Source organism: Pithys albifrons, chromosome 4, assembly GCF_047495875.1.
Source record: "Pithys albifrons albifrons isolate INPA30051 chromosome 4, PitAlb_v1, whole genome shotgun sequence".
In the NCBI taxonomy this organism is placed as follows: domain Eukaryota; kingdom Metazoa; phylum Chordata; class Aves; order Passeriformes; family Thamnophilidae; genus Pithys; species Pithys albifrons.
This window is the reverse complement of record NC_092461.1, coordinates 30,923,181-30,950,898: the sequence shown is the minus strand read 5'-3', so window position 1 is coordinate 30,950,898 and position 27,718 is coordinate 30,923,181. Positions and strand designations below refer to the sequence as shown.

The window sequence follows — 27,718 nt, the reverse complement described above, 5'->3', positions numbered from 1 at the left end:
GGAAAGCACCAGATTTCACAAGCTGTAAAGTGAAGTGACCCACAAGTGACCATCTCTGAGCAGCTCCTGGAGCTTCCCTGTGAGCAACAAACACTACCTGGGCAGTTGGTGGAGCCAAAAAAGAAAGCAGGAACCAAGTCTTAATATTCTGTGCCACTGAAACAAACAACCCCACCAGTTCCAGCCATGCAGGTTGTCCCCAGCAGGTTCCAGCTGAGCTCACAACAGAAAAGTAACCAGAAGAGAGAAGATGGAAACAAAAAGGGCAGACAAAGGAGAAGCCTTTTGTGATTTCATGAACTGCATCAGCTCACTACAGGACTCGACAGGCATTAAGGCTGGACAGAAGGAAAGGAAAGGACTGGATAACTGGGAGCAAGGGAAGGGAGAAGACAGACTGTGGACAGGGGTGGGACAGAGCTGTAAGATCAACTCAATCAACTCATGAAACCATCTCACAGGTGGTGTGGCCTTTGTGTCTGTGGCAGGGCTGTTGTACCACAGCTACAAAACCTGACAGCCCAGGAGTGCTGAGCACTGGGTGTCTCCTGCCTGTCACAGCCGAGGCAGGAACAACACCCAGCTGAAGGACCTGCTTTACAAACCTCACCCACAGAACCAGGGTGTGTGCCCTGTGGGACACAGTATGTTCTGAGACACACAACTCCTCACTGGAACCTCCTGGTGCTTCCTCTGTGGAAAAGAGCAGTGCTCTGGCATACAGCAGCTCTGGAGACACAAGGGACAGCACCTGCAGCTGAAGGCTCAGCACCACAGGAATGATGAGGCTTGATGCTGTCTGCAGAGTCCCCCACCCTGCTCACCTCGATTCCCCAAGTGCACAGAGATCAAGGGGAAGGCCAAGGGAGGAAGGCTCTTTTCTTTTACCTCTCCTCCCCATGCCCTTGGAAACATCCCATCATTCAAATAAAAGTAGTATGACAAGTGATTTCCTCACTAAAAATGTTGGTTTAACACATGCCTTAATAGCATAAACACTAAGGGTAAACTTGAAGCAAATCACTCCAGTCTTTATTCCCTTCCCAATAAAAAACTCTGGGATTTTGTCACTTGGGATCACCTCACAAGCACAAGTCAGGCCTTCAGACAAGCAAAAGTTTAAGTAACAGCTACAATTTGTGCTACTGAAAGCTAAACCTGACACAGCAGGGTTACTGCAATCCAGTAAGGAATAAACTCTCAGGCTGCATGTGGAAGGCTACAGTTATTCCAAAGCAATTACATGGAATTACACTCAAATTATACAATGCTTCTGTAGTGCTAAGTCTTGCACAACTCAAAGAAGTCAGTATTATCCAATGTGACATAAATCACAGCAGACTCAAGAAATTCCTGCACAAACTACTACAAACAAACAAGAAAGCAGTTCCAGTAATTATAACTCTGATAATTTCTGGCACCACAATTTAGACACATTTGGAATTCTGTGATATTGGACAGAATTATCTCCACAACCAGAGAATAAAATAAAATGGAAACAGGATATTTGGGTTGATACAGTTAACTCTACCATGAACATTCTCAGAGTAAACACACAGTAAGATGCAGGAACAGTCAATGAAATGCTTCTTTTTGACCTTTACTGCCCAGCTTTCTTCTCTGCAGGAAAACCCAAAGCAGGAAAACTCTTCTCTGAGTTTTATTTAAAACAAACCAAAAACCCCCCACAAGGCAGCAAAGGTTTGAACCATCTCATGCTACATACAAATGTTTTTACAGCATGAAGAAGAATACAAAAAATACTAGAATACAAAAGCAATGTGAGGGTTTGCACACTCCCAGGGATGAGGCAGCCACACTTCCTTTGGGAAACCCATCCCAGTTCCTCAGCACCTCCACAGGCAACAACCTGCTCCTGATACCTGAGCTAAACCAGCCCTGCCAGTCTGTGGCCATCACCCCTCATCCTGTCCCTTCATGCCCTTGTCCAAATCCTTCTCCATCTCTTCCACGGCCTCTTTAATCACTGGAAAGTGCTCTAAGGTCTCCCTGGAGTTTTGTCTTCTCCAGGCAAGAAACGCCCCATTCCTTCCCCTCATTAACTCATCTCTGCAGGATCACCCCCAGCACCAAACAGGAGCTCTGAATAAAGCACATGGATTTTATCCTGCTGACTTTATCCAGCCTACTGACAACCCAGGAACTTCCAGTGCCCAGGAGATTTCCAAGCTCTACTTTCTGAACACCATGAAAATACAACCCTTTTAATTCAGATGATTAAAAAAATGACCCCATGTGAGGCAGTCAGTGGTTTATTAACACTATGGGAAGGTTTTCATTTAAGAACCATTCCAAGACTACTTCCCCTTTAGTAATCTAAATATTTCTACAAGTACTGTCATATGATCTTAGACACTCTGTTCTGGTATTACAAATATGACAGCAGCCTTTTGATTATGCACAGCAAATCTCTCTGGGTTTAATAGGTATGTCAGGCTGCATGGATTCAATAACACATGAAATGACACTCTGGAAAGGTATTGAATAATTTACATCCTATCACAGCTCTTTCATGAGCATTTTATACCATCCTTTCCACAAACTTCAAAACAATATCTAACTTTGCTTTTAAAACCAATTAAATGTGTTCTGCAAATGTGTATGATGCGAGTTGTGCCACCCAACAGAAATGGAACTGACACTTGTACATTGGGTAACAAATTTCCACAGCATAAATTATTCAAATCCACCACATGGCAGCACCACAAGCATGGAAAGCATTCAGGAATCTCCTCCTTTCTAAGCTGTGATTTCACAGCATTATCAATGAGAAATTACTTGTGACCCATGCACATCCCAGGGACAACAAAATTAACATGCACAGAAGACAAAATGTGCAACACTTCTGAGACCCAGGTTTTAAACATTCCTCAGTTCTCTGAATTTGTTAAAATTGGGACGCTAAAGAAAATCCATAAACTGAAGATTGCCAGCTGTGACATGTGCTAGACTGAAACTCCACTGGTGAGAAATTCAGTATGGGCTGTTTACAATCCTTTTGGAGAAGGATTTTAAAATAACCAGCAGCTTCAGCACCAATTGTGGTTGTGAACACAAACCACAGGAATAGAAGCACAACCTCCAGCCATGGACCAGCAACCACCAGTTTTGGTGTTCCCACGATGTGTGACAGCATTTTGACCTCTGAGCTCCCTGTCTTCTCTAGCAGACTAGTACTGTTTTGTGCACAAATTAGTTTTAAATCAAATTTAGTTTTCTCTTGTCTCTCCCACCAGGAAATTGGACAGTGCTTCCCTCCTGCCCACATCCTCTCTGAGTGAACCACCACTTTATTCCCTAAAACAAAGCTGAAGAAACCAAAGTCACACCACATCTATTAACCAACTAACCATACCATGAAAATATCTCAGCAAATTTTATGGAAACCCCCTCAAAATTCTGCAGTGACCTTTCTATTGTTCATTGCTCCTGGTATAACTTGAGAAGAAAGGCAGATGTCACTCACTGCTCTGGGCCTCAACATATTAAGTTTAACAATTGAAAAGCTTTTGAACAGCAGAGGGATAAACTGATTTTTGACTGCATTTCCCTCTCTTCAAACCACATTTCTCCTACTTACATCTATATACAAGTATTTATATATAGATATATATATTTTATATATACACAAATACAACCAGTACTTAAAAATATCCTTTGGGCTTTATTTAAATAACAAGATTTATCCTTTTAACACTGCAGTGCTGTGCTTATACCACAAACAGGAACAGCCTTCTTGTCCTAAAACTTTGAGGATGACAAAACTTGCAGATTGAGACAAACAACTAGAATTCCATTCCTGTTTTACGCTTCCTCCAAGTTTGTGGTGGTAAACCCCTCACAAAACCAGAACACAGCTCTGAGTGGAAAATTTGGTGGTTTATTTCCCCCACTGTTCCACCATCTCTGTTCCACTACAAGATGATCTTCCTTAATACAGAAAACCACAGGATATTTTTAAAGACAAGGCACAAAGCTGGACTGGACAGAGTTATGCTCTTACTTCCATTCCTCGGGAGGGTGGGCGAGTTCGAATTTCTCTCTGACGTGGGACACCCCCATGTCCAGGTGCAGCCAGTGAACCTCCTCTGACTGCAGGTGGCTGAGCCTTAACCCGTAGCAGGCCACGTTTTTCACCTTGTGACTGTCCACAATCTTCTGAATGATGCCCTAAAACAGAGGAACACACACTCCTTACGAGGCGTAAAATGCAATATATGGATAACAAAAATTTAAAATATTACTGTGTAATACCCTACACAAAATGCTGAGCAATTGTGTAGCACCTTTATTAAGAATACCAAACATATTTAATTGCAAGCTGCTGTTTCAGACAATCATGTGCAATTTGTGAAGTTTCACCAGCACAGCTTCACAAAAATCAGTCAATACATCTCTGTACATTTTATGAGACTTAACCCATTATTTCCTCTCTTTAAAACAGAGTAACATAAAAGCAAGTTTGTGGATGAAAGCAGGATGTATTTATCCAAAAAGATCACCAGCAGCCTTTAAAAATCAGTCTCTACTTAGAACTAGAAAACCATCCAAAGACTTTCATCCTCTTCAGTGCCCCAACAGCCCTTGGGTCACACCACAGCCCTTGCTCCCCTCATTCCCCCACTCACATTTTCTCCCAAGATTCAGCACAGATCCCTTATAAAATGATGCAAAAGACAATTATTTGGGAAGATTCTCCCACAAAATCAATGCAATACTTGTTTGCCCAGAGATAAATTTCTGAGTTTGAAGATCGCCTGCCCCAGAAATCAACCTTTCAAATAAAACCGTAACAGATGCCACTCCCTTTGTGTCAGACACTTCTTCCAGTGAAAGAACTTTCCTAAGGAAAGTGCTCATGTGTGTGTGCACATGCACACATATAGACACACACAGACATGCACACACTGATGCACCAGCTGCTGATCCTTGCTCAGAATTCCACAAACACCAGCCAGCTGAAGTTCGCCAGGAGCCAGAACTGCTGGAGGGAGTTTGGCCAAAGGGGTTTTACAGGATGACACTGTGGGTCTGGAGCAGGAGCAGCTGGGGGACTTCAGGAGAGGAGTTTCAGGGGACCTTATTGCTCTCCACAATTGCCTGAAAGGAGGATGCAGCCAGGTGGGAATTGGCCTCTTCTCCCAGAGGAAACAGCCTCAAGCTGAGATTTAGATTGGATATTAGGAAAAATATCTCCACTGAAAGGCTTGCCAAGCATTGGAATAGGCTGCTCAGGGAAGTGGTGGAGTCACCATTCCTTAAAAGTATTCCAAAACCACATGGATAGGGCACCTGAGGACACTGCTCAGTGCTGAATGTGGTGGTGGCTGGGCTGGTGCTTGGACCTGGTGACCCCAGAGGTCTTTCCCAACCTAAATGACTCTGTGATTGCTTCCCAAAATTTACTCTTTTATATCCCAAAGAAATTGTTTAAGACCCTGATTCTGCAAATTAAGCCGCAAAAAAAGACAAATAAGGAAGCTCTAAATCTGCCTGCAGGGGAAAGATGGCACTGTGGGAGTGGAACCAACCTGCTGGCAGGTGATCCCAAGCTGCTGGATCAGCTCACTCAGCTCCTCAACTGCAACCTTTAAATAATCTTCCAGAAGCAGCGCAGAGCACAGGGAAATGTTCAACAGAGTATTTTTAAAGCCCACAACAGGCAAAGAGGTGACATCAGGCCAAGTACACAGGGCAATTCCCAAGTGCCCTCCTAACCCCGAACTATTTTTATCCCAGTGGATTTCCCAAGCCAAGCATTGTTTGTCATTCCTCAGCCTCCAGTGAAACCTTTCCAATTACTCATTCTGCCTCCTTTTAAAGCAGTAAACATTTTGCAACCTTCCCCAGCCATTCCAAAGGTCTATTATCAGGTCAGTGAATGGTATTAAATCTGAATTAAATATAAATTGGTTAAGTTTGTTTCTTGCCTGCATTTGAGGGTCTCTCTATCACAAGAGAACAGTTGCCTGTTTCCCTGGAAACACACAACAACCACCGAGTCCTCTCAGAAGCGACAGGGACACATTTAACCTCTTCCTCACCCAAAGCACAGTCCCTGCTTAGTTAGGAAAGCCCAATATTTTGGCAGGGAGCTCCCATCCAGAGGGAACGCTGCCAAGCAGCTTTTCCACAAGCAAACAGAACAGTTTCATTCATTTCCATCCCCTCCTGCACCCTGCACAGAGCACACAACATACTGAATTTGGGTTTGGAAATCCACCCCTCGACCTTGCTCTGACACTGTCCAGTTGATAATGAAAGCAGAGGCAACATGTTCTTAAATGACAGTTATGCCTGCTGTGATAAAAAGTGGCTCTGGAAAGGAAAAAAATTAAGGCAAAATTATCTATGACCACGAACCACCAAGACTAGTGATGCACAAGGCACTGAAGGTATAAATCACACTCAGGGAATAATCAAGCTGGACATCTCAGACCCTCTCTGAGCTTCAGGTTGGGATTTTGTAAGGACTGAAGAACTCAGATGTCCCAATTCCCACCAGAAGTGAGGGAGATTTTTAAGCCTCTCTCCTTTTTGTATCATCAATCCATTCTAAACCTATCACAGAATCACAACTACTGCAGCATTATATAGGAAGGTTACACCATCCCTTATAGCCAGGTAGTGGTGTCAGCCCAAGAAAATAATTAGCAACAATTAGTCCACACTGCAACTCCAGAAGTCAGTGCAGACACTAAGGAGAAGCAGCAGGGAGCAAAGCAGGGCAAGTGCAGGTGTCTGAAAATACATTCTAAAAAACCATGTATTGTCAGGAAGGAAGAAGTGATGCTTTCCGTGTAACAAACACATTCAGTGGCTTCTCTTTAGTTCAGGAAAGCCACAGAAATCATTCTAGTTGCTATCAAACCATAGCCAAGAAACCAATCCAGAGAAATAAGGAAATGTGGCAGTTAAGACACTAAAATTAAGACACTCCCTTCGTTTGCTGGGGAGGCCTCTCAAGCAATCTATTTGCATATTTAATTTTTTATTAATAAACCAGAAAATTTGAATTTTAAAACATTTAGACATACACCTTCCATCAAGAGAACCCAGCAGCACAACACAGAGACAGGACAGTGAGATCTCCTGAAGCACCACAGGGTTTGTTTCACCTGACTGTCCCTTTCAAGATTAACCCCCAGGCCTTGCCCTGGCACTGCAGCCACCCCTGGTCAGTACCAGACAACATGCTCAGGCTTCTCCTCAAGTCCTGGACACCCTCCACAGACCCCGTGGAGACATTTGGAATCTCAAACAGAGCCAGTGCCATCTCCCCAGGACGGGTAACAGCGCCTCTGCTTTCCTGGGGGGCACAGAGCCAGTGCCACCTCTCCAGGATGGGTGACAGCCTCCAAGGTGGCACAGAGCCAGTGCCATCTCCCCAGGATGGGTGACAGCCTCCAAGGTGGCACAGAGCCAGTGCCATCTCCCCAGGATGGGTGACAGCCTCCAGGGGGGCACAGAGCCAGTGCCACCTCCCCAGGATGAGTGACAGCCTCCTGGAGGGCACAGAGCCAGTGCCATCTCCCCAGGATGGGTGACAGCCTCCAGGGGGGCGCTGTGAGGAGGGAGCCCTGCCAGCAGCAGCCTGGGGCAGGGATCAGAACGCTTAATCTCAGGTTTCCAGACAAACAATTGAATGCTCAACCCCTGCACAGAGGTGACCCGAGCCTCCTGCTGAGATGTCACCACGAGGTTTGAACTAAGGCACAGCCAAAGCAACCTGAAACCTCTCCAGACTCCACTCCAACCCACCTGTAGCTCAGGAAGCTGCTCAGATGGGCTCAAGTGGAAAAAAAAACCAGGTAAGGAACACCAGAGTTTCAACAAGTCTTACAAACTTCTGACCTCAGATGAACCACAGCCAGAAGACTCATTTTGGAGCTTAACTCCAGCATAAACATCCTCTAGAGACTCCACTTTGAGTACATGGGGTACCTACAGCAATATAAATTCCTCTGAGGAGCCTTCCCGTGTCTCTTGGCAACTCGCTGCAACTGCAAGGCAGTCACACAATCACTTGACTGCTGTTTACCATAATCACATTGACTTTAATTAGGTTCCCAAAGCTGACATTTGCATTCCGAACATAAAATGGGCTAGTACAGCTGAGCAAGAGTGAGTGGGAACCCCTAGAGGAATTTCCTATCAATAACAGGCAAATTATAGGTCACCTTTCCCTCCCTCTACCCCAGAGGGGAGAAGAAAAAACTCTTTCTATAGCTACAAAACTGGATAGCACCAATTTTTATTCATTTGTCTAAAGAACCCACAGATACTCAACACCCCTAATTTGAAAAATAGATTAATATTCTTCCTAAATTAGGAGAATGTGGCAAAAATAGAATCTACAGTACAGTGTATTTGAATGTTGAAAAATCAAGACAGCCCAAGAAAGGCCAAAAGGCACAGGATACCCTTGGCCCTCCCAGTATGTACCAGTAACACCTCGTGCTTCTGCAAGTGAGTGAAAATGAACTGCTTGCTTGTAAATTAGCAAAGCTGATGTGCTACTATGAATAAATTGAAGGCTGAATAATATATCCCGTGTGACTACAAACCTAATTTCCTTATTTAGCAGGAAGGAGAAAGTTTCTTGTACTAGCAAAAGTCTTTAAGTAGCTGCTCTGACATAGGGACAGTGTGCTCATGTTTGTGCAGCACTTCAAATATGTCAAACATTATTTATATATCAAGCATTGTAACTCTTGATGAGAGACTTATATGGGGAGCTTACATAAAAAGCTGGACAAAAGTAAATGTCAGATCTCTGATGCAAATTAACTTATCATTTCTACAAAGGAAAACTCTGGAATGTGCTCACAGCCCCCAGATCTGGCTTGTCCTCAGATAACACCACGTCTGACGTTCTAGGAGAACAGCCCACATCCACCTTTTTCTCTCTGTGGTGCTTTCTCTCTCCTTTGCTGATCCAGTTTGTAAATCATTATAAACCAGGGAACTCTAAGGCTGAAAAGTCCAAGTTTATACTGAAACTCCCCACTGAGCAGAGGCTGAGCTGGTGCCCAGATCCTGCCACCCACCACTGCAGCCCAGAGACAGCCTCGAGCAGCTCACCCACCTGAGTTCCCAGAGCCCTTTCCAACCCAGCCACACATGGATCCCTCAGCCCAAGCACCTCTCCACACCCACATGTCATTCCACAGGGAACTGCCAAGCACTCAGTGCTGACAGAGCAGAGCTGGCACAGCCAGAGCTGGCACAGCCCGGCTTTCCAGTCTCCTCAGATTAACCAGCACTCCTCTGATCCCACTGCACACTTCCCAAAAGAACATAACAGTGTTTTAAATGTGGACAGTAAGTTCAGTTTTCCAGATGCTTAACATCAAAAGGAACGTGGGCAGCAGGACAAGGTAGGGGATTCTGCCCTCCCATTCCCCTCTGGTGAAATCCCACCTGGAGAAGTGTATCCAGCTCCAGGGTCCCCAGCACGGGAAGGGCACGGACCTGTTGGAGTGAGGCCACAAAGGGGATCCCAGGGCTGGAGTCCCTGCTCTGGAGACAGGCTGAGAGAGCTGCGGCTGCTTCCCTGGAGAAGAGAAGGATCCAGAGAGACCTTCCAGCGCCTAAAGGGGCTCCAAGAGAGCTGGAAAGGGACCTCTTGCAAGGGCATGGAGTGACAGGACAAGGGCAAATGGCTTTAAACTGAAATAAAGGAGGTTTAGTTTACATATTATTAAGTCTTCTTTACAATGAGGGTGGGGAAACACTGGCACAGGTTGCCCAGAGAGGTGGTAGATGCCTCATCCCTGGAAACATTCAAGGCCAGGTTGGATGAGGCTCTCAACAACTTGCTCTAGTTGACGATGTCCCTGCTCACTGCAGCAGGGCTGGAATAGATGACCTTTAAAGGTCCTTTCCAACCCAGATTTTTCTATGGTTCTGTATTTCACTATTCCCTATCCTCACTTGCAAAGTCTAAGACCTCCCCTGGGTCCAGTTCTTGTATGGTTCAGCACTGATGCAGGATGTGCTGCTCACCTGAAGCCACCTAGAGATTAAGGTGTCTTCAGAAAAATGCCAGAGGGTTATTTATATTGGTTTTAATATGCTATTTTGCATGTGCATCTCATCCAAGGCTACCAAGAGCATTGTGCACAAGTAAAACAGGAATTCTGAAGCCCCAGTCTGTTATAATCAGATTATCACAGTCCCACACCTTTTTTGCACCATTCACATTGGTAGCTGTGTAGCTTTGAGTCCTTGCTGCTTTTTTCAGGCCCTCAGAAGGGGGACACCTACAAACTGACAGTAACAGCCATGCCTTGCTCACCTGGTACAGCCCATGCAGGCACCCAGTGGAGAGAGGGAAGGAAGGAAGGTAAATGGCACAGATTTTCTAGCTCTTTCACTACATCAGGAATGATTCTGTACATTTTTACACCTATCTAATTCATGTTAAACTTGGTGCACTCCAGTCTGCTTTTATACACCAAATAGTTCCACTGCCTCAAAGCACAAATATTTCTACTGTACACACATAGAAATAAGATTTGAATATGCAACCATTGCTGAATACAGTAGATTTCACCCAAAACAGCAACCTGGTTTGGTTTTGAGTCCTGCCACTGCTCAGACTCTTCCCACAGGTGTAACCAATCTCCTCACCCTGTTACTGTGTTATCCTAAGAATCTATTTTAAAAGTGAAATGCAGTAAATAAACTTTTCTGATTAATACATTTGCATCTCTACAGATAGCAGCAGATACATCAGAGCAGATCTAGCACATGCCCATTCTCCTACAACTCTTCAGGCTTCTGGTGGCTTGAGGAGGAATCAGGCAGGAATAAAGCACATCTGGCCATTCCACAGCTGGGAGGCAGGGAGTTCAACTGGTCCCTCAGAGCCAGAGTCATGCAGGCCAGCTCTGCTCCAGACTAGCCACAGGAGGCACCTTTTGTGCAGATACTGATTAAATATAAGGCAGGTTTGAAAAAGGGGGAGAGAATTGGGAGGACAGGGATGAAGGGGAATGGGTGGACTCATGGTTGGAAGTTGACTCTTCCCTGTGACTGAGGCTGGACTGACAAATCTGCCCTTTTTCAGAACAGGCAATATCCTCCTTGGGAAGTGTTTGGGAACAGGAATGCTGCTCATCAATAGGGCTTTATTAATACTCCATTCCCCAGTGGTGCAGCAGCACTGCAGTGCCAGCACAGACAGGGATTTCCTTTCTTCCCTCAGCCCCCTCCAGTTGTGTCAGTGCAGGATGACGCAGCTAACGAGATTACAGCCCTGATCTGGATTAAAAACAACAGTGAAACAGCCACTCATCTCAACTTGGGCTGGGTTTGCCAAGCAGTCACACCATCCATGCCAGCACAACCATGGTGGGAGCACGAGAAAACAAACAGCAAGAAGGAGCTGGCACAGCTGCCAGAAGGAACACGTGTCTAAAAAGGAGAGCATTTAATTTCAGACCTTTGCCTTACATTGTTCCTCCATCACAAACTGCATCTCCAACCAGGTACTCAGGTCTCTTGTACTAACAGGTAAAAGTACAGCATGGATAGAATGGGCAACCAAGAGGAAAAAACAAGCAACAAATACTAACAGGGCAATGCAGATGAACAAACCACTTCAGTGATGACTCAGCTCAATGTGCCTCAGCCCTTCTCCTCCTAAAAACTTCATCTTAGGAAACAGACTGGAATACAGAAACTTCCAATCCTGCAGCCACACCTTCCACCTGTGAAAAATAAGATTTTGCAGGTGGCTGGGGAAGCTGATGAATTTGCTTCTGTCTTTTTGTGATGCAGAGGTGGGACACAGCCAAGGCATGCCCTTTGAATTCAATTTTAAGGTCAGTTACACCCTTACCCTTAGCTAAGGATGATGTTCTTGTATTCTGTTGTTGTTCTTTTTTTTTTTTGAGTTCTTATTCTGTCAGTATTAAAGAACCTGACATTTTGGGGTGGTATAGGATAGAAAAGGAAGAAAAAGATATTCAAATTAATGAATGGGTTAAGAGAGCCCTGGACATTGTACCTTTATTTATTCAAGAGCTCTAACCATGCTCCTCTGCAACTCCAGAATTAAGGGCAAAGCTGAGAGCTGCAAGATTTAATGCTGTCTCTATCCAGTTTAGACAGCACAGTAAAACTGGAAGAAAACAAACCTGTCTGAGAATGAAGGTACAGTGAATGTCTGCCAATAACCTGCTGGGAGATTTGTGGTTCTTATTTCCACATAAATAATGCCACCTTTGCTTCTCACAGCTACTAGTCAAGAAATCAGGACAAGCTTTAAGGGCTAGAAATGTAACAGAAGGGGTGATGGATGAGCCCAAAGAAATTCCATGCCACCTCCTGAGATGCCACCCTGGGGCTGAGCAGAGCAGGGCATGCCCTGCACCCTCCCAGGGCATCCCCACCCAGACAACACAGCCAGATGGAGCCATACCAAGATAAACAGGGAAGACAAACAACCTTCCTCTCCCTGGAAGATGCCTGGCTGTCCAGATACACACTCACAGGGGGACACACCACTGTTTGCACATCCATAAAAACCTTAGTCTTTACCTTTGGAAGTGAAGCATGTCTTTAGCACAATATGGGAGGAAAAAAGGGTAAAGACCATGCCAGTTCTTAGAAATCCAGGAAAGCATTTCCCAGAACTGAGAAGCTGCCCTTGCACCCACTGCAGGACACAGCCTTTATCCTCTGAGGAAACAGCTGTCTTGGAGGGAATAAATCCATCCAGCATAAGCAGAGGTCCAGAGCCCAGAGCTCTCCTCAAAGGAAAGCCCAAGTGCAGCCACTGTTCCCTTGGTGAAAGGTATTTTAAGGTAAACAGCAAGGAAATAACAGTCTAGCCTCTTAAGAACTCCTACAGAAAGCTGAGTTCTGCCCCTGTGAGTTAATGAGTTTTAATGGAAAGTGTTTCCTCTCACGATCAAGGATTTGTGCATAAGGTATCCAGCACTGTCTCCACTCTACTTTAGGAAGCAGTAAAAGCCCTTTTCCTTTACTCCTCTGACCATCAAACACACCCTTTCCATTCACAAAGGCAAAACAGGCTTTGTCAGAAGCAGAGGATGTTACAAACCACAACTCAGGATTTACTTTCCCTTGACATCAGTGCTTTCCATAGAGCTCTTTGCTGCAGCAGCAGCAGCACCTTTAACTGGCTCTTCTGCAGACTTCAGCCCCCTCTGAGCCCTGGAAGTGTTCCCCACCACCCAGCACTGTGCTGAGCAGGGAGCAGTCCTGAAAGACCTTTTCCCTTTAAATTGTAGTGCTGTCCCAGAGACATTCACCTCTGAATGTTCCCTCAGAGCTCCCTGGAAACAAGCCAAAGGCCAAACCAGCTCCAGTGTCATCCTCAGCTTGGAATTCAGAAGCAGTGGAGGTTCAGTGACTCCACAAAAGGACAGGGGGAGTAAAACTAAGGCAAGAAACCCCTTCCAGGCTATTTTAATCTTAAATTATTCAGCTTGGTGAACAGCAGTCAGTGCAATGGAATGCAGGCTTGGACTCCAACAAGGGTTTACTGTTTCTGAAATAAATGCCATGGCAATACATCAATGCCAGGCCTTTACTATGGAGTACCTGCACATCCAGAAGTCGCTGTCCCAGGCTAACAAAATAAAAAAGAAACACATTTGCCAAAACAAAGAAGTTTTAGCAGCTTTCCATCACCTTCTTTGTCAGGAAAGAACAATACAAAAATCCCAGTCCTTCTGGAAACAACCATCCAGTTAAAGGTAGAAATAAAAATTAAAAATTAAGGCAAGCCTCAAGTAACTGCTACTTGCCTGCTCTTTTGATCCTGCTTTTATAAAAAATACACATTCTTGCATAAATCAAGATATGTAACTGCAAACTGAATTCAGCACTGAATTTCTTGCAGGGAGTGTAAGTGTTGTATCCTTAAAATCCATAACCACAGGTATTTCTGAGCTGGAAAAAACAGATTTAATCTCTGCTTTTGTTTGTCAGGGTTTTACACAGTTCTTTGGAAAGAGAGTCCCTGTTTCAAGTACCACATCAAGAACCCTGCACATTCATTCCAGGAAAGGTTTGCAAGGTTAAAAACATACTGAGACATAGTTTTTATCTTCTTATACCAACTAATACACTGTATGAAACTAATAAATCACATTAGATATGTCAAACCATTATACTTAAGCCAGGGAGCAAAAATGTTTCAAGTGGCACCCAAAAACCCCCATTCCATGTAAATTAAGTGTATGCAATTGATGATAATGATTCCTGTTGCTGTACCTCAAACCTGTCCACTCACCAAATATCCCTGGACACAAACAGGAGCTTAGTGAATTGCCAAGAAAGATTTCATGATTATCAGCAATGAAAACCCTTGGATTTCCCAGGTCTAAGGTTAAGGTGACAAGACCTGCTCCACTGAGGAAGCTCTTGGGGCTCCAGCACATGCAGCTGTGCTGGGAAATGAAGAGAAGGACAGGAAGGTCAAACAGCCAACACTCCTCAGTGTGGTTTTCACTTCTGGTGGGCAGAAGGAGACAACAGGTCACCTTCACTGTGACAACACTCCCTTCAGCAGTTTCCCATCTTTGCAGTGGAATCTGAAGTTCTGTTGGAAGGAAGGAGCAGATGGGAACCCGCTTCTCCAGCAACAACCTCACAGCAGAAAACAACCCCCACACCACCCACCACCACACAAGATTGTGCTCTTGCAGGATAATTAAAACCCAAGCAAACCACAAAAGCATTTGACATGTCAAACTGAGCTCCATTTCAGCTGAAATACCTCAAAAACTGAGAGAATAAATGCAGCAAAAGGTAAAGATGTCAGTGTTAGAGATGCTTCAGAACAAACTGTTTCCACACATACATAACATTTCCACATACCTCTAAGTCTGCAGATACTGACTCAAAAATCCCACCCTTTGTTTTTTTAATGTAGATGAACTGAAGGACAACACCACAAAAATAGAAGCAGCAGGTGACTTTCAGAGGGAGGGGAACAAAGGGGCTTACTGAGGGGAAAAAGGACCCTTTGGCTTAATTTCCCCATGCTATGGGGGAAGGAGTTTCCAAATAATACCTTTTTTTTTCCTAAGTGATGCACACATTATATTTGAACATTTAAACATGTGAATACACACATCTTACATTTAAATACATTTTAATGCTTTTTTTAAACATGAGAATGGTAATTTGATGTCTCCTTCATCTCAGCCCTCCCTGGCATGAGGTTACACACAGGGGAGTACAAAGAGGCAAAAGTGACAGACACCAGCAGTGGTATCTGTACTGATGGTCACTGTTCTAAATTTCAAGTTTCTATTCTGCAAAAATGGGACCAGTTCTAATTTATTTAAAGTATTACACAATCATACATCAGATTGGTACCACCCAGGGAAGTTGGTACCACTTGAAGTTTCTTCTGAAGTCACTCACAATATGAAAAAGGTAAACACTCTTTTAAAACAAACCATAAAACTTCTGAGTTTGTTTGCTTCCAGACTTTTACCTCCCACTTTTTTCAGTGAAGGTTTAACCTAGAGATGGCCCCAGAGGGCTAAGAAAGCAGACTCACCCGGACATCAGTGGCATCCCCGTGCCGGATGATGCTGGCCCACGTGGTTGGCTCACTGCTGTTCTCAAAGTAGTGGAAAACCTTCAGGACTCGTTCCATGGCCCCCGGGGAACGCTCCATCCCAGTGCTGAGGTGGGTCTTTGCACTTGAACTTGGGGTGTGATTCAAGTTTGGGTCAAGGTAAGCTGCTGCCATGGTTTTGCTGGATGCTAGGTATCTGTCATATTCTAGGGAAGGGACACAAAGAGGGAATTCGGTTTAGTTATACCTGAATCTTACACTTACCAGAAAACCATAAAGCCTCCTTACCTTTCTGGAAGGTTATGTATCTACAAACACTAAACCTGTCCAAGTGACGACCAGACAAACTGCAAGCCCCTGCTCAGAGCAAGTGATCTGAACGTGAACAACACAAGCATTTACAGAAGTGGTATCTTGAACAAAAGCTTTTCTTTTTGTTTCCCAGTGACTTAACTCAGGTACCTGACAAAGCCTTCAAGCACAAATAGCACTTTCCAGTTTTAACAGGAGTTTCCATCCCTAAATTCTGCCAAGTCTGGTTTTATGGAGTCTCTCCATACTAACACCAGGCTCTTCTGTTCCAAGGGTAAGACACCATCACATCACTCATTTTGTGTTATTTTGGGAATCGGTGTGACCAGAGCTGGAGTCATTATTTGCTGAGGCAGCACTGAGACTGCTGCCTCTCCTCTCATCAGCTCCTGACAAAGCCTCTAAGTTTTATCTTCAGCCATCCTGATTTCCAGCTCTGGTGGCAAAAGGCATGCCATGGCATGAGTCTGCATCTCCAAGGAAAAAGAAAACTGCCTCTTGGCTTCTGCTCCTAATTAGTCAGCCACAAGCAGATGGTGTCTGGAAATCAGTGCAGTCCAAGAGAAAAAGAGCAAACAGTACCTCCTCCCTGCCTGCCACTCTTGAGCATCATTCCAGTCTGCTGGCTGGAGAGAGCAAAGCACTGCAGGGCTTTGCTCCAGGGCTTGGACAAGCTTTCCAGACCTCCTCCTCCTCTTCACAGCGAGCAGCCAGTGGCGAGGCAGTTTTGAAAATGTGGAGAGGTTAAAAATAAACTAAACTCGCTGTTTTTGGCACAGAGCTGCGAACGCCTTTCTGGTAGTAAAGTGAACGCCTGAGCCTCGGGTTTGGTTCACTGTGAGGCAAGAGAGACATCCCTGATCCCACTGAGCTCCTGGAATGCCTGGCTGCACTGCCCTGCCACAGTGCTCTGCTGACCTCCCCAAAACTGGGCCAGGGGAGGGAAAAAAAGGTTATTTGGATTTTAGGGCTGGCTCATTTTGATCCCAGGGCTGCCTGAGCAGCAGAAGCAGCCGGTGGTCAGGGGGAGCAGCGAGGGGAGAGCATCCCCCTCCCAGCAGCAGCTGGTCCTCACCCCAGCAATGCCAAACCAAGCCAGCAGCTCAGCTAGCAGGAATTAGCACCAGTCATATCAAAGCTTGGAATCTACAGGCTGGAGATAACGATGTGTGTGAGGCTAAAACAGGACTGGAGGTCTAAAGCATCACCTAATTCAGCCCAGCAGATAGAGAGGAAACAGCAGCCCATCTGGGCAGGAAGTCTTTAGCTCCAGAATAAATGGTTGAAATGCATTCATCCAGCAGAACTCCAAGAACTTGCCACTGGGCAGACAGAAGGCCTGTAGTGTCCTGCCCTCAGGGAAGATGGTAAGAGAAGCCAAGGGGACACTTCCCTTGAGGGAAACTTCCCCACCTGCCACAGCTTCACATCTGTGGATACTCAAGAAACCACTGCAGCTTTACTGCTCCTCGTTCTGACCATCAGTACAATCTTCTGTGCACATTAAAGCTGCTCCTCTCTCCATCCCAAACCAAGAGATACAAACTGAAATGCAGGAGCCTCTCACAGCTCCTGATTTCCTTCTCCTCACCCAAGGAGCCTGCCAGCCGTTTACATATAAACAGTGGCTTTAAAGCTGAGACAGGCATAAAAACCTTCCCTGTGGCACACTGACCCCAAGACAACATGACTATGCAAGCTTCTAACTGCCAGGCTCCTTTCTTCTGAAGTTAAAATAGCCACAGGTCTGCTCAAAAGGTCCAAAGGGTGGGGATAAATCCAGGCAGGCAGGCCCTTGAGCAGCGCAACTGGTCAGAATGAAATCGGTTTTCAGGCTCAGACAAAGCCACTGACCTTGTGCAGGATGTTCTGCCTCCTTCAGAAAATCCCACCCTACCCCAAGGTCACTGGTGAGACCTCTGGGCTTTATTTCAAGTTTACATATGTGAACAGCAGGGAAATTTGCCACAAACCAAAGTGAGATGAGTCACTTTTTCACAGAGGAAAAAGAGCACCCACTTTAATATTAATTCACCATACTCCATCCACTTACAATCATCAGGTTATATGTGGCTGAAAAAGAACAGAGAAAAGCTACAGGGAAACACCAAAACAAGCATTTAGAAGACCACAGAGTTAATATGGGCAATCTACATCCCGTGGGAGCAGCAAACAGAAAAGTGATGCAAGACATCAGTTTGTATGCACAAAGTGCTCTTATGAGGTGTGATTTCAATGGACAGGCAAAATACTATTATAATTTTTTCCATATTCATCACATCGAGGGGAAAATGTGGAACTAAATGTAAGACTGACAGTGCTGGGTACAGGGTCAGTTTTCATAAGGTTTTATTTCACTGAGGCTTTTTAAGGCAAAACAACCCTCTCTGAAAAATTAGAAAAGCAGTTTTTTTACTTCAGAACTTGATCATCGTTGGGTTCCTTACAACTTCCTTGAAAAACCCCAGTGCTTACTTTATGGAGCACCAAAAGAGCAGTAAATCTGATAGCACGAGGTGTAGAAACACATGCCATGTCTCTGGCTATGGACTTATTAACATTGCCATTAAAACCAGCCCCGGGGTTTGAGCTTGTGATGTGACTGTAAAACTCTGCCCGGGGCCAAACTTTGCCCAACACAGATGTGTCAAACAACTACTTTACAAGAGCTGCCTGGTAGTTTTATGGTATCAAGAAAGCTCGGCCAAGACCAGGATGCTTATTTGGGCTGTTCTAAATTCAAACAAGACTGGTGTGTAATCCTGCCATTACAGATCCCAGTTTAATGAGCAGCTTTAGTCCTCCTGGTATTCAGTCAAGAGCAGCGTGTGCTGCCATGGGGAGACACCAGCCATAGCCAGGTAAGCGAAGGCAGACTGAGATCAGATACAGGGCAGAAATCTGGAAAACTGGAACAGGGCGCATCTGTGGCGGCCCCATCACTGAAAGGATTCAAGTTTGGACAGGGCCACATGGTCTAGTGGAAGGTTGGAATGAGATGGTCTTGAAGGTCCCTTCTTAACCCAAACCATTCTATGATTCCATGACAAGGCTGGTAATGGGACTGGAGCACAAGTGCTGTGGGGAGAGGCTGAGGGAGCTGGGGGTGTTTAGCCTGGAGAAGAGGAGGCTCAGAGGTGACCTCAGCACTGTCAGAACTACCTGAAGGGAAGTTCTGACCAGGTGGGGGTTGGTCTCTTCTCCCAGGCACTCAGCAATAGGACAAGGGGGCTCAAGCTCTGCCAGGGGAAATTGAAGTTGGAGATCAGAAAACAATTCTTTCCAGAGAGAGTGCTCAGGCATTGGAATGGGCTGCCCAGAGAGGAGGTGGATTCCCCATCCCTGGAGGTTTTTAAACTGAGACTGGACATGGCACTGAGTGCCATGATCTGGTAAAGGGACTGGAGTTGGACCAAGGGTTGGACTTGATGATCTCGGAGGTCTTTTCCAACCCAATCGATTCTGCGATTCCATGACTTAATTCTACTGTACTTTATTGGATATTGTGGGAATAAAGAGCTGGGACACATTCAGACCAACGGTCTCAAATCAGGTGTGCTCAAACTTGTGCTGTGCCACCACCCCTTTGGGCTCCCACACTGCTCTCCCAGTGCTTGCCTTTCAGAGGAAAGACAAGGATCTCTCAATACTGCGCAGGATCATTCTGAGCTCGTGGGGAGGAGCGAAGCAAACCAGCCCTGCCTGGTGACCCTGGGTGGGTCTGCTGAGGCGCTGCACTGGTACCAGGCTGTGTCTTCCTGTGGTGGGAGCACCTGAGGCTGAGGGAAGTTAAATCCTTCCAGGAGTCATTTTCTGCTCAGTGTGACTCCTGCTCACAGGTCCCCACATTGACTGTACTCAGAACAAAGTCAGTGCTGTGACTTCCAGGAGCACAATCAAAGTTCAAAGTCACGTTTCACCACCACCTCTGAGTGCTCAGGAATTAAATCATTCCCACTAACGAGATAGTCAAAAGTCATTAAAGAATATTTAAATCAATTAACTACAAATTGATTAATAAACTGATAGTAAAGTCAAGTAGTCTCATAAGGGAAATAGTTTCAATGCCAATAATGCCTTCGACATCAGCAGTTTGATAATACAATAAAAAAAATTAAGAAGACAAACAGTTCCTCTTATTAGTGTTGGCAGGTGGCCAACAACTCAGCACCAGCAAGTTCGTGTTCCAAGGAGCCATGATGGAATTATTCAGACTGTGACTTCACATGGTCCTCTGCAGATACCACGGAATTTTATTGCTCCTCAACCTCCATATTCTGATCCCCGTCTCAGGCTTGAAGGCACCAACATCTGTGAGCTATGAGAGCACATTTCTAAAAAAGATAACTCTGTTCAACCTACAAAAATCTGTAAGAATCTATAAAATCTATTTTAAAAATGTAAGAATTTATAAAAAATACAATAAAAATTCAGAATTCAATTATTTCACTTGTCCTGGTATAGTAATTCTTCTACAAGACTTAAAACACTTCAAATATTACTATTATTAAAATAAATAAATGATTTTAGATTAGTTGTATCCTCAATAAACAATGCTGCTTTAATGGACATGATGTGACAAAACTGGAATTTTTTCTTTTAAGTAACTAAGAGAAATATTAAGTATTTTAAATATTAAGTTTTGCACTAGACAGGTGGGAGAATTGCAACAGGTTGCCCAGAGGATGTGGAATCCCCATCCACTGTGACATTCCAACCACAGTCCTGAACTTGCTGTGGCTGACCTTGCTTGAGCACAGGTGCCTTCCAACCTCTAAAATGTTGTGATTGGCTGATGAAAACTAAATTAAGGATTTATTTCACACTCTAAGTTCATAAGTTATCCATAACACATCTCCCATCAAACAGCAAACGCCTCCCGAGTTTGCAGCTCAATCTGCTCTCCCAGCCTGCACTGAATCCTGCTGTGACTCCCCCTGTAAGTGCTGCCTTGGCTGTCTCAGCCTCACCCAAAGCCAGGAGGTTACAGACCATTTTAACCACAATCCCCACCACAAAGGCTGTATTTGGGGTCTGTGCTAAGAGCCAGAGCACTGCTGACTTTTGGGGTGTCAGTGCCTGACACAAACACTGAGATGCCACAGGGCAAACATTCCAGGTGTGCAACAAGGGTTGTGCATTTCCCTGATGCCAACAGCTGGTTACACATTTGAGGATGCAGGTTTAAGGATGAAACTTGGAGAAAACCGCGAGGTTTGTGATTTCCAATCAGGAACAAATACAGAAGGAGAGGAGAAGGGGTATTTTTCCTTGCATCATCACTTTAGCTCTCAGAGACAGTCAATAATTTCAGCTATTTCCATAAGTCACATTGGAATGTCCCTATTTGTTCCCTGCTGAGCCTATTTTTCTTGTTCTTATCCTTTCTAATGTTGATGTTCAGTTCAAAAGCAGAAGAAAAAAGCAGCAACCCTTTGTTCTTCCTTAGACACCTTTCACTGTATTCCCTGTTACTGGTAATATTTGCAGTGACTACATCCAAGAACACATTTATTTATTTTTCTTGCTGTCTCTTCTTTGATCCCCTCCTGGTCACTGCTCTCTCCTCACTCCTACAGATATTTGTATTTTTAAGCATAACATTTGCAGCCAAAAGCATTTATCAAGGCTACCAGGTCACAGCATAAAGCCAGATACATTAGAACAATTTTAAAATCGAGTTCTTAGTATCTATTTCAGGCTAAATTGACTCACCAAGTATTTCAGTATATCAATATGAACCTAAAAAATGTACTGGCAATTCCATTTTTTCCCTCCAGGGAATACAATTGTCTGAACAGTTATTAATTCTATGTCTCAATACAGTTCAAAGATAACACAGACCAAAGTCATAACAAGTTTAGCAATACAAGTTGCCAATATGGGAACATTTATTTCAATTACATCAATGTTTTAGGAGATTAAACATTCAGGGGAGCACGAAGGAAGAATTCGGAGTGTGAACTACAAGACCCACGTGAACTGAAGCACCTGGGGGCTGATAAAACACAGGTGTAACAAAAATCAATCAATAAATAATTGTACCATCTCAATTAAATGAAGAAAGGGCATATTCCCCCTCTCCCAGGTGCTGTGCAGAGGCTGCCCAAGGACTGGGCAGGGGCTTTGCTGTGGGCCAGGGGAGTGGGGGCTGTGCCTGGGGAAGCTGCACCTTGGGGTGAAGGAGAAAGAAAAGTTTTTGTGGCCTGACAACTGGCTGAAGTATTTGTGGTGTCAAACAGCATTTTTTCAAATTTCCCAAGAGGTCTTGCCCAGTACCCATCCTTCTCCCTAAAAATCCCACAGGATTAAGCCTTAATGTACCTTAAATACTCAGTTTAACCCACTTTTATTGAAGCATTGCATAATCTGTGCTGCCACCAATTCCCCGTGGAGTTGGCACCGTTTTCTATTTTTAATAATAAAAAATTTAATAGTGAGGAAACATCAGTTGTACTGGGAATACAAGAAAATCAATGTCTGAATATGCTTTAATTAGAACATGGGATCCAGGCAGACATTTGCCTAATTTCTCACCAGCACTCTGAACCTCCACTGAGGTCAGCACTGAAATCCAAGCAAACACTGATCTCCCCCCGCATTTTCTGTTGTTGCCTCCACCAAGCCCCAGAGAATTACAGGGGGGCACTTTTCTTTCAAAAGGTGCCTCAGAAACGAGCAGTTTTAAAACAAAGCTTAAAATTAAATTCCATCTATTCTGAAGTTGTACTGCTGGTTGGCAGCAGCTCTTCCCCATGAATATCAAAAACAAGAGACTGAAATAAACTGTGTGAATTCAAATAATCTCCTCTGCTACTCCTGGCTGAAATGCTGCTTTATGGAGCCCAGACAGCACAGGCTCCTCTCAGCAGCTTCAGAAGCAAATACAAGCAGGGAGAGTTTACTGCCCTTCTAGAACAGGAAAACTAATGAGAACTGGTGATGGTGCAAGTGTGGATCTCAGAAATTAAAAACTAGAAGTGCCTGAAACCAGAGGCAGCTGAGGAGAGTCACTGAGGTATTCTGGCCATGCACCATCAAGGCTTATTAACACATTTGGGTTTGGTTACTCCTGCATTTGAACCCTGCCTTTCCCAGTTTTACACTGCTCAGTGATGCCATCCCAGACCACAACCCAAAATGTCCCAACTGTCTTTTAATTTTTAATCCCCTTAATGGTTTTAACCACCAGACAAAAGGCACTTAAGTGCTCAAGAGGAACAGCGTGACAATGGCCTATTGCAAAATTCAATGACCTGTAAAAAGTTTTCCTCAAGCCTATTATGGCTCAAGTGTTTTCCAAAGGCAGTAATTACAGCCCCTGGTATATAGGTGGAAATCAGGAATAAAGTGATTCTTATTCAAGTGCTTGAATGGAGGTTCAGTGTAGGCTGACCAGAATAATTCTCCTCATCACAAGCTTTTTGAGATGCTCCTTTCCTGCAGCTCCACACACAAATATTAGTGATTTTCACAGCTGTGGCTGCTGGAACTGGGCAGGTACCATTTGTGTCTTTGAATCCTTACACAAGATGCTCAACACCGAGCAGTGACTGATATTCCCTCGGATCCCCTCAGGAATCACATCTCTTGGCTCCTCAAGACTCTCTGCTGTGAGGACCTAAACATCAGCCACACCATTCACCAGCTTGGCAGTTGTTTCTCCTGAAATCTCCATTTACTGCACCCAAAGCAGTCTAAGATTCTTTTTAGTACAAAAAAATAACAAATAAACCAAAACGAAAAATAACCCTCCCACACACAAACCCACACACAACTCGATACAGCCTTAGAAAGGAAATTTAAAACAATTCATCCACTCAGAATATGAGAGGCCCCTCAAGACTTCTGGATGTTTGACACTGAGGAAGTCACAATTTTAAGGGACAGCTCTCACTTAATAGCCTGACTATGACAAAGTGGGTTCAGAATGTGTTTGGGGCATTTTCTCAACGTCCAGAAAGTGGGGACAGGAAAGAGACAACCATTTACCAAAGAACTGATGCTAGAAAAACTATTTTAATTGTTTTTCCACAACCATCTCCAGCATATACATTGGATCACCCAAAGATTTGGCTTTGCATGACATACAAACCACCAAAAAGGTTAAAACATCTGAGCTGAAGAAGGTAACACCTGCAACTACACCATTCTACTTCCAACTGAGCCACCACTTCCTAAAGTTTTTAAACAAGGGGGGAAAGGTCATTCCAACTGGTATTAACCAGCTGAAATACATTTACTTTGGGGCTTCCTTCAACAAAGTTCTCTGAAAGAGAAACCTAATACTTTAAAGGATAAAATAATGGTCTGTGGTAGAAAAAATAATTGGAACCTGGAAGACCTGGCATCAACCCACATCAGCAAGGCAGGTTTTGATACAATGGAGCTTCACTGGTTTTGTCACTTCAAATTGTGGAAAAAATCATGCAGGAAGATCTCCAGAACACTCAGTCACGGTGTGCGGCACTGTTTCCATGTCCCCTCCCATGGCAAGGGGACACCCTGGGTCAGGAGCAGTGAACACAACATGACCTTTGCCACAACCAGTGATGGCTCTTCCATGAGAGCGACCGCTCGGTCCAGCCCATCCCACCGGGGAAAACCAGACAAGCAGCTGAGACTCACCCTCATTTCAAGAAGTGTGGAATGGGGTCAGAAATATCAGAAATGCCTAATTCAACTGCTACACATTTCAAACATGGCAGTAAAATGCAGTCTTGGCAGGTTGTTGGACAGCCTGTCAGAAGGTGAGTGAGCACAGCCACGAGCACAGATCCCCCAAAGCACCATCAGTGCCCTCGCCAGGGGAGGGTGTCACAGCACATAAGGGGTCAGTGCTTTAACACCTTCATGGTCAAGAAACTGGGGCAAACCTGAAGACACCACGTGAGCAGGTCTCACTGCCCCCACAAGAATTTACTGCATCTTTTTATAACATATTTCATAGAATCATAGAATTGATTGGGTCGGAAAGACCTCAGAGATCATCAAGCCCAACTCCCTGGCCCAACTCCAGTCCCTTTACCAGATCATGGCACTCAGTACCACACCCAATCTCAGTTGAAAAACCTCCAGGCATGGGGAATCCACCCCCTCTCTGGGCAGCCCATTCCAATGCCTGATTACTCTCTCTGGAAAGAATTTTTTTCTGATCTCCAACTTCAATTTCCCCTGGCAGAGCTTGAGCCCATCGTGCCCCCTTGTCCTATTGCTGAGTGCCTGGGAGAAGAGACCAACCCCCACCTGGCCAGAACTTCCCTTCAGGGAGTTCTAGACAGTGATGAGGTCATTTGATCATGACTAGGTACTAGGAAGCTCATAAAGATGGAACTGACTTTGTCGTGCATTTTTATGCTATTCCATTATTTCCCCGGAAACAATAAATCAATTCCCACCACCACAGTGATGAAATATGCAATTTGTGTGCCACAATCTCACCATTTGCAGGAACAGCAGGTGGTAATACATTAAGCTGGTGTTACACAAACAAGACACCTCTGTAAACCAACAGCACACACAGAGCTATCAATCCATCTTCCTTCGGTCCCTATTAGAACACACAGGAATATTAATCCGGGGGGAGGAGGGGCTACCCCAACCCTTCACCTGGCCTGAAAACACAATCTCTCATAAAAGGATCTGGTAATTAAAACACCTCTGCACAAGAGCCTCAGGAAGCAGCATTTTTATATATTTGCAGCATGTGCTCCTTGTATGCTTACATTTATTTTAAAATAAAGACTTCATTGTAGTTAGAGAGGAAATCAAAAAGCAGTTTCTTTCCATTCAGTTCCAACCCCCTGCCATGGGCAGGGAGGGACACCTTTAACTAGCCCAGGGTGCTCAAAGCTCCATCCAACCTGGCCTTGGACACTTCCAGGGATGGGGCAGCCACAACTCCTTTGGGAAACCTGTTCCAGTGCCTCCCCACCCGCAGGGAACCATTTCTTCACAGTATCTTATCTTCAGAACATCTCTTTCAAAACCACAATGCCATTCCCCCTTTTCCTGTCACTCCATGCCCTTGTCCAAGTCCCCTCCAGCTCTCTCAGAGCCCCTTCAGTACTGGAAGGTGCTCTGAGACTTCCCCAGAGCCTTGCCTTGCCTTCTCTTCTCTCTTCCCTCTTCTCCATCCTGAACACCCCCAGCTCTCAGCCCATCTCCAGAGCAGGGGCTGCTTCAACCCCCCAGAGCATCTTCACGGCCTGCTCTGGCCTCATCACAACAGCTCAAATACGACCCTTAGTGCTTCCAAAAAACTCAAGATGAAAACAGACACACCAGCTCTGCCAGACTCCTCATGCCGTGTTTTATGGGCTGCATTTATCAAGCCAACAGCTGCCAGTGCAAGAGGATGATTTCCAGGCCTGGAGGAGACTGACATCAAGTCAGAGAGCTAAAAGAGGTCAAATAACACTTTTATGATAGAGCAAATCAGAAAATATAACAATTCTAGAAAAAAAGTCTACACTGTGTATTCCCATCCTTAAAAAGGTTCAGATAAGTATATTAAAAAAAACCAACGAAGTTAAAGATGTCCCATCACTCATGCAATATTTTCTGTGGGTTTTTTTTAAAAAACACCTAAAATACTTTCTTGCACACACCTCAAGTTCTCATGTGTAGTTGCACGGTCAATTACCATTGAGGGAGTTTTTCTGGTTTCTCAGATCTGCCTCTGTAAGAAGCTGCAGGATTGATATATGACTGTTTCTGAAGAGTGTATCTGTGTAGAGATTTGAGTTAATTTGTCAAAGCAAGCTAAGCTGCCACCACAGGCTGCTTCACCAGCCTAATAACCTGTCCCTGCTGCTGCCAAAGCTGCAGAACTTGCCACCTCCCTCCCCTCCCTGCCAAGGGTTTCCTCCTCCACTCCTCCCAACCACACACCCCTTGATTCCCTTCTGTGGCCTCCTGGTGCTGCTGAAATGATTTCTGAGTTATCAGTCCAGGCTTCTTTTTTTCTGGTTTTGGTGCGAGTTTAGTTTTGCTTGGGGTTCACAGGTGAAATCTGACAGTTCTGAGCCTCTGACACCAAACTATTTAACTAATTTCAATTCCTGGTCAAGAGGGAGGTGAAGAGGAGAGGTGAGGGGAGGGCAGAGCACAGGCAGGAGAGGAGCAGGAATTATTCCACTGTAAATATTAAAGAAAGCAAAAATAGTTTGGTTAAAATACCAATGTTAACAATTCGAGTGTCATTTTCAACTTTAACCTTTTTTTCTCTTCCTTTAAAGCCACTTACCAACCTTTGATCAACTAAGTGGGCAGATTTGGAAAAAACCCACCAAGAATCTCTAACACAGGCAAGAAGGTGATGGAATTCCCGGGGAACAGGACAGACAAGTAAGGCTTGTTTGCATCTGACACCAGGAAGTCGGTGATGAGCACCGGTAATTTGCACCAAAATCAAGGAAGCATCTCAGAGCTGACTATCGTGACACCATCTCCAGCTCTGCAACCAGACTGGGACTGAAGGTGCTGGTGGGGACTTTTAACAAGTAACAAATGTGGTGCTTCTTTTTGGCCAGAGACCATTTGAACACAGGACAGAACAAACAACTCCAACCAAGTGTAAAGCAAAAAGTTAATCCGAGAGACTCCAGGCACAGCCACCAGCAGCCTAAACACATCCAAGCTCTAATTATTTCCCAATATTTTGTAAATGTCAAAGTATGGTCTTTAAAGATGCTCAGCATTTGTCGGAAACGTGATGCCATTACATTTTAATCAGCTGCAGAATATTCCACTGAGCCAATGAGTTTCATGGCTGACGAATTCAAAGAGAAAAGCTCCCTGAAAACGCAGTTA

General features: G+C 44.7%; 1 protein-coding gene across 12 annotated transcripts in view; it reads right to left on the bottom strand.

The window, feature by feature from the left end:
• The window catches only part of PTK2 (protein tyrosine kinase 2), a 186,268-nt gene that overhangs the window by 89,763 nt on the left and 68,787 nt on the right, over positions 1–27,718 (bottom strand). For all 12 annotated transcript variants that reach the window (XM_071553777.1, XM_071553772.1, XM_071553775.1 and 9 more), the window contains 2 exons: positions 15,572–15,798; positions 4,025–4,191 (listed from right to left, as the gene is read on the bottom strand). In XM_071553777.1, the coding sequence (XP_071409878.1) occupies positions 4,025–4,191; positions 15,572–15,766 (362 nt within the window). In that variant the 5' untranslated portion in view covers positions 15,767–15,798. The remainder of the gene's footprint in view (positions 1–4,024; positions 4,192–15,571; positions 15,799–27,718) is intronic.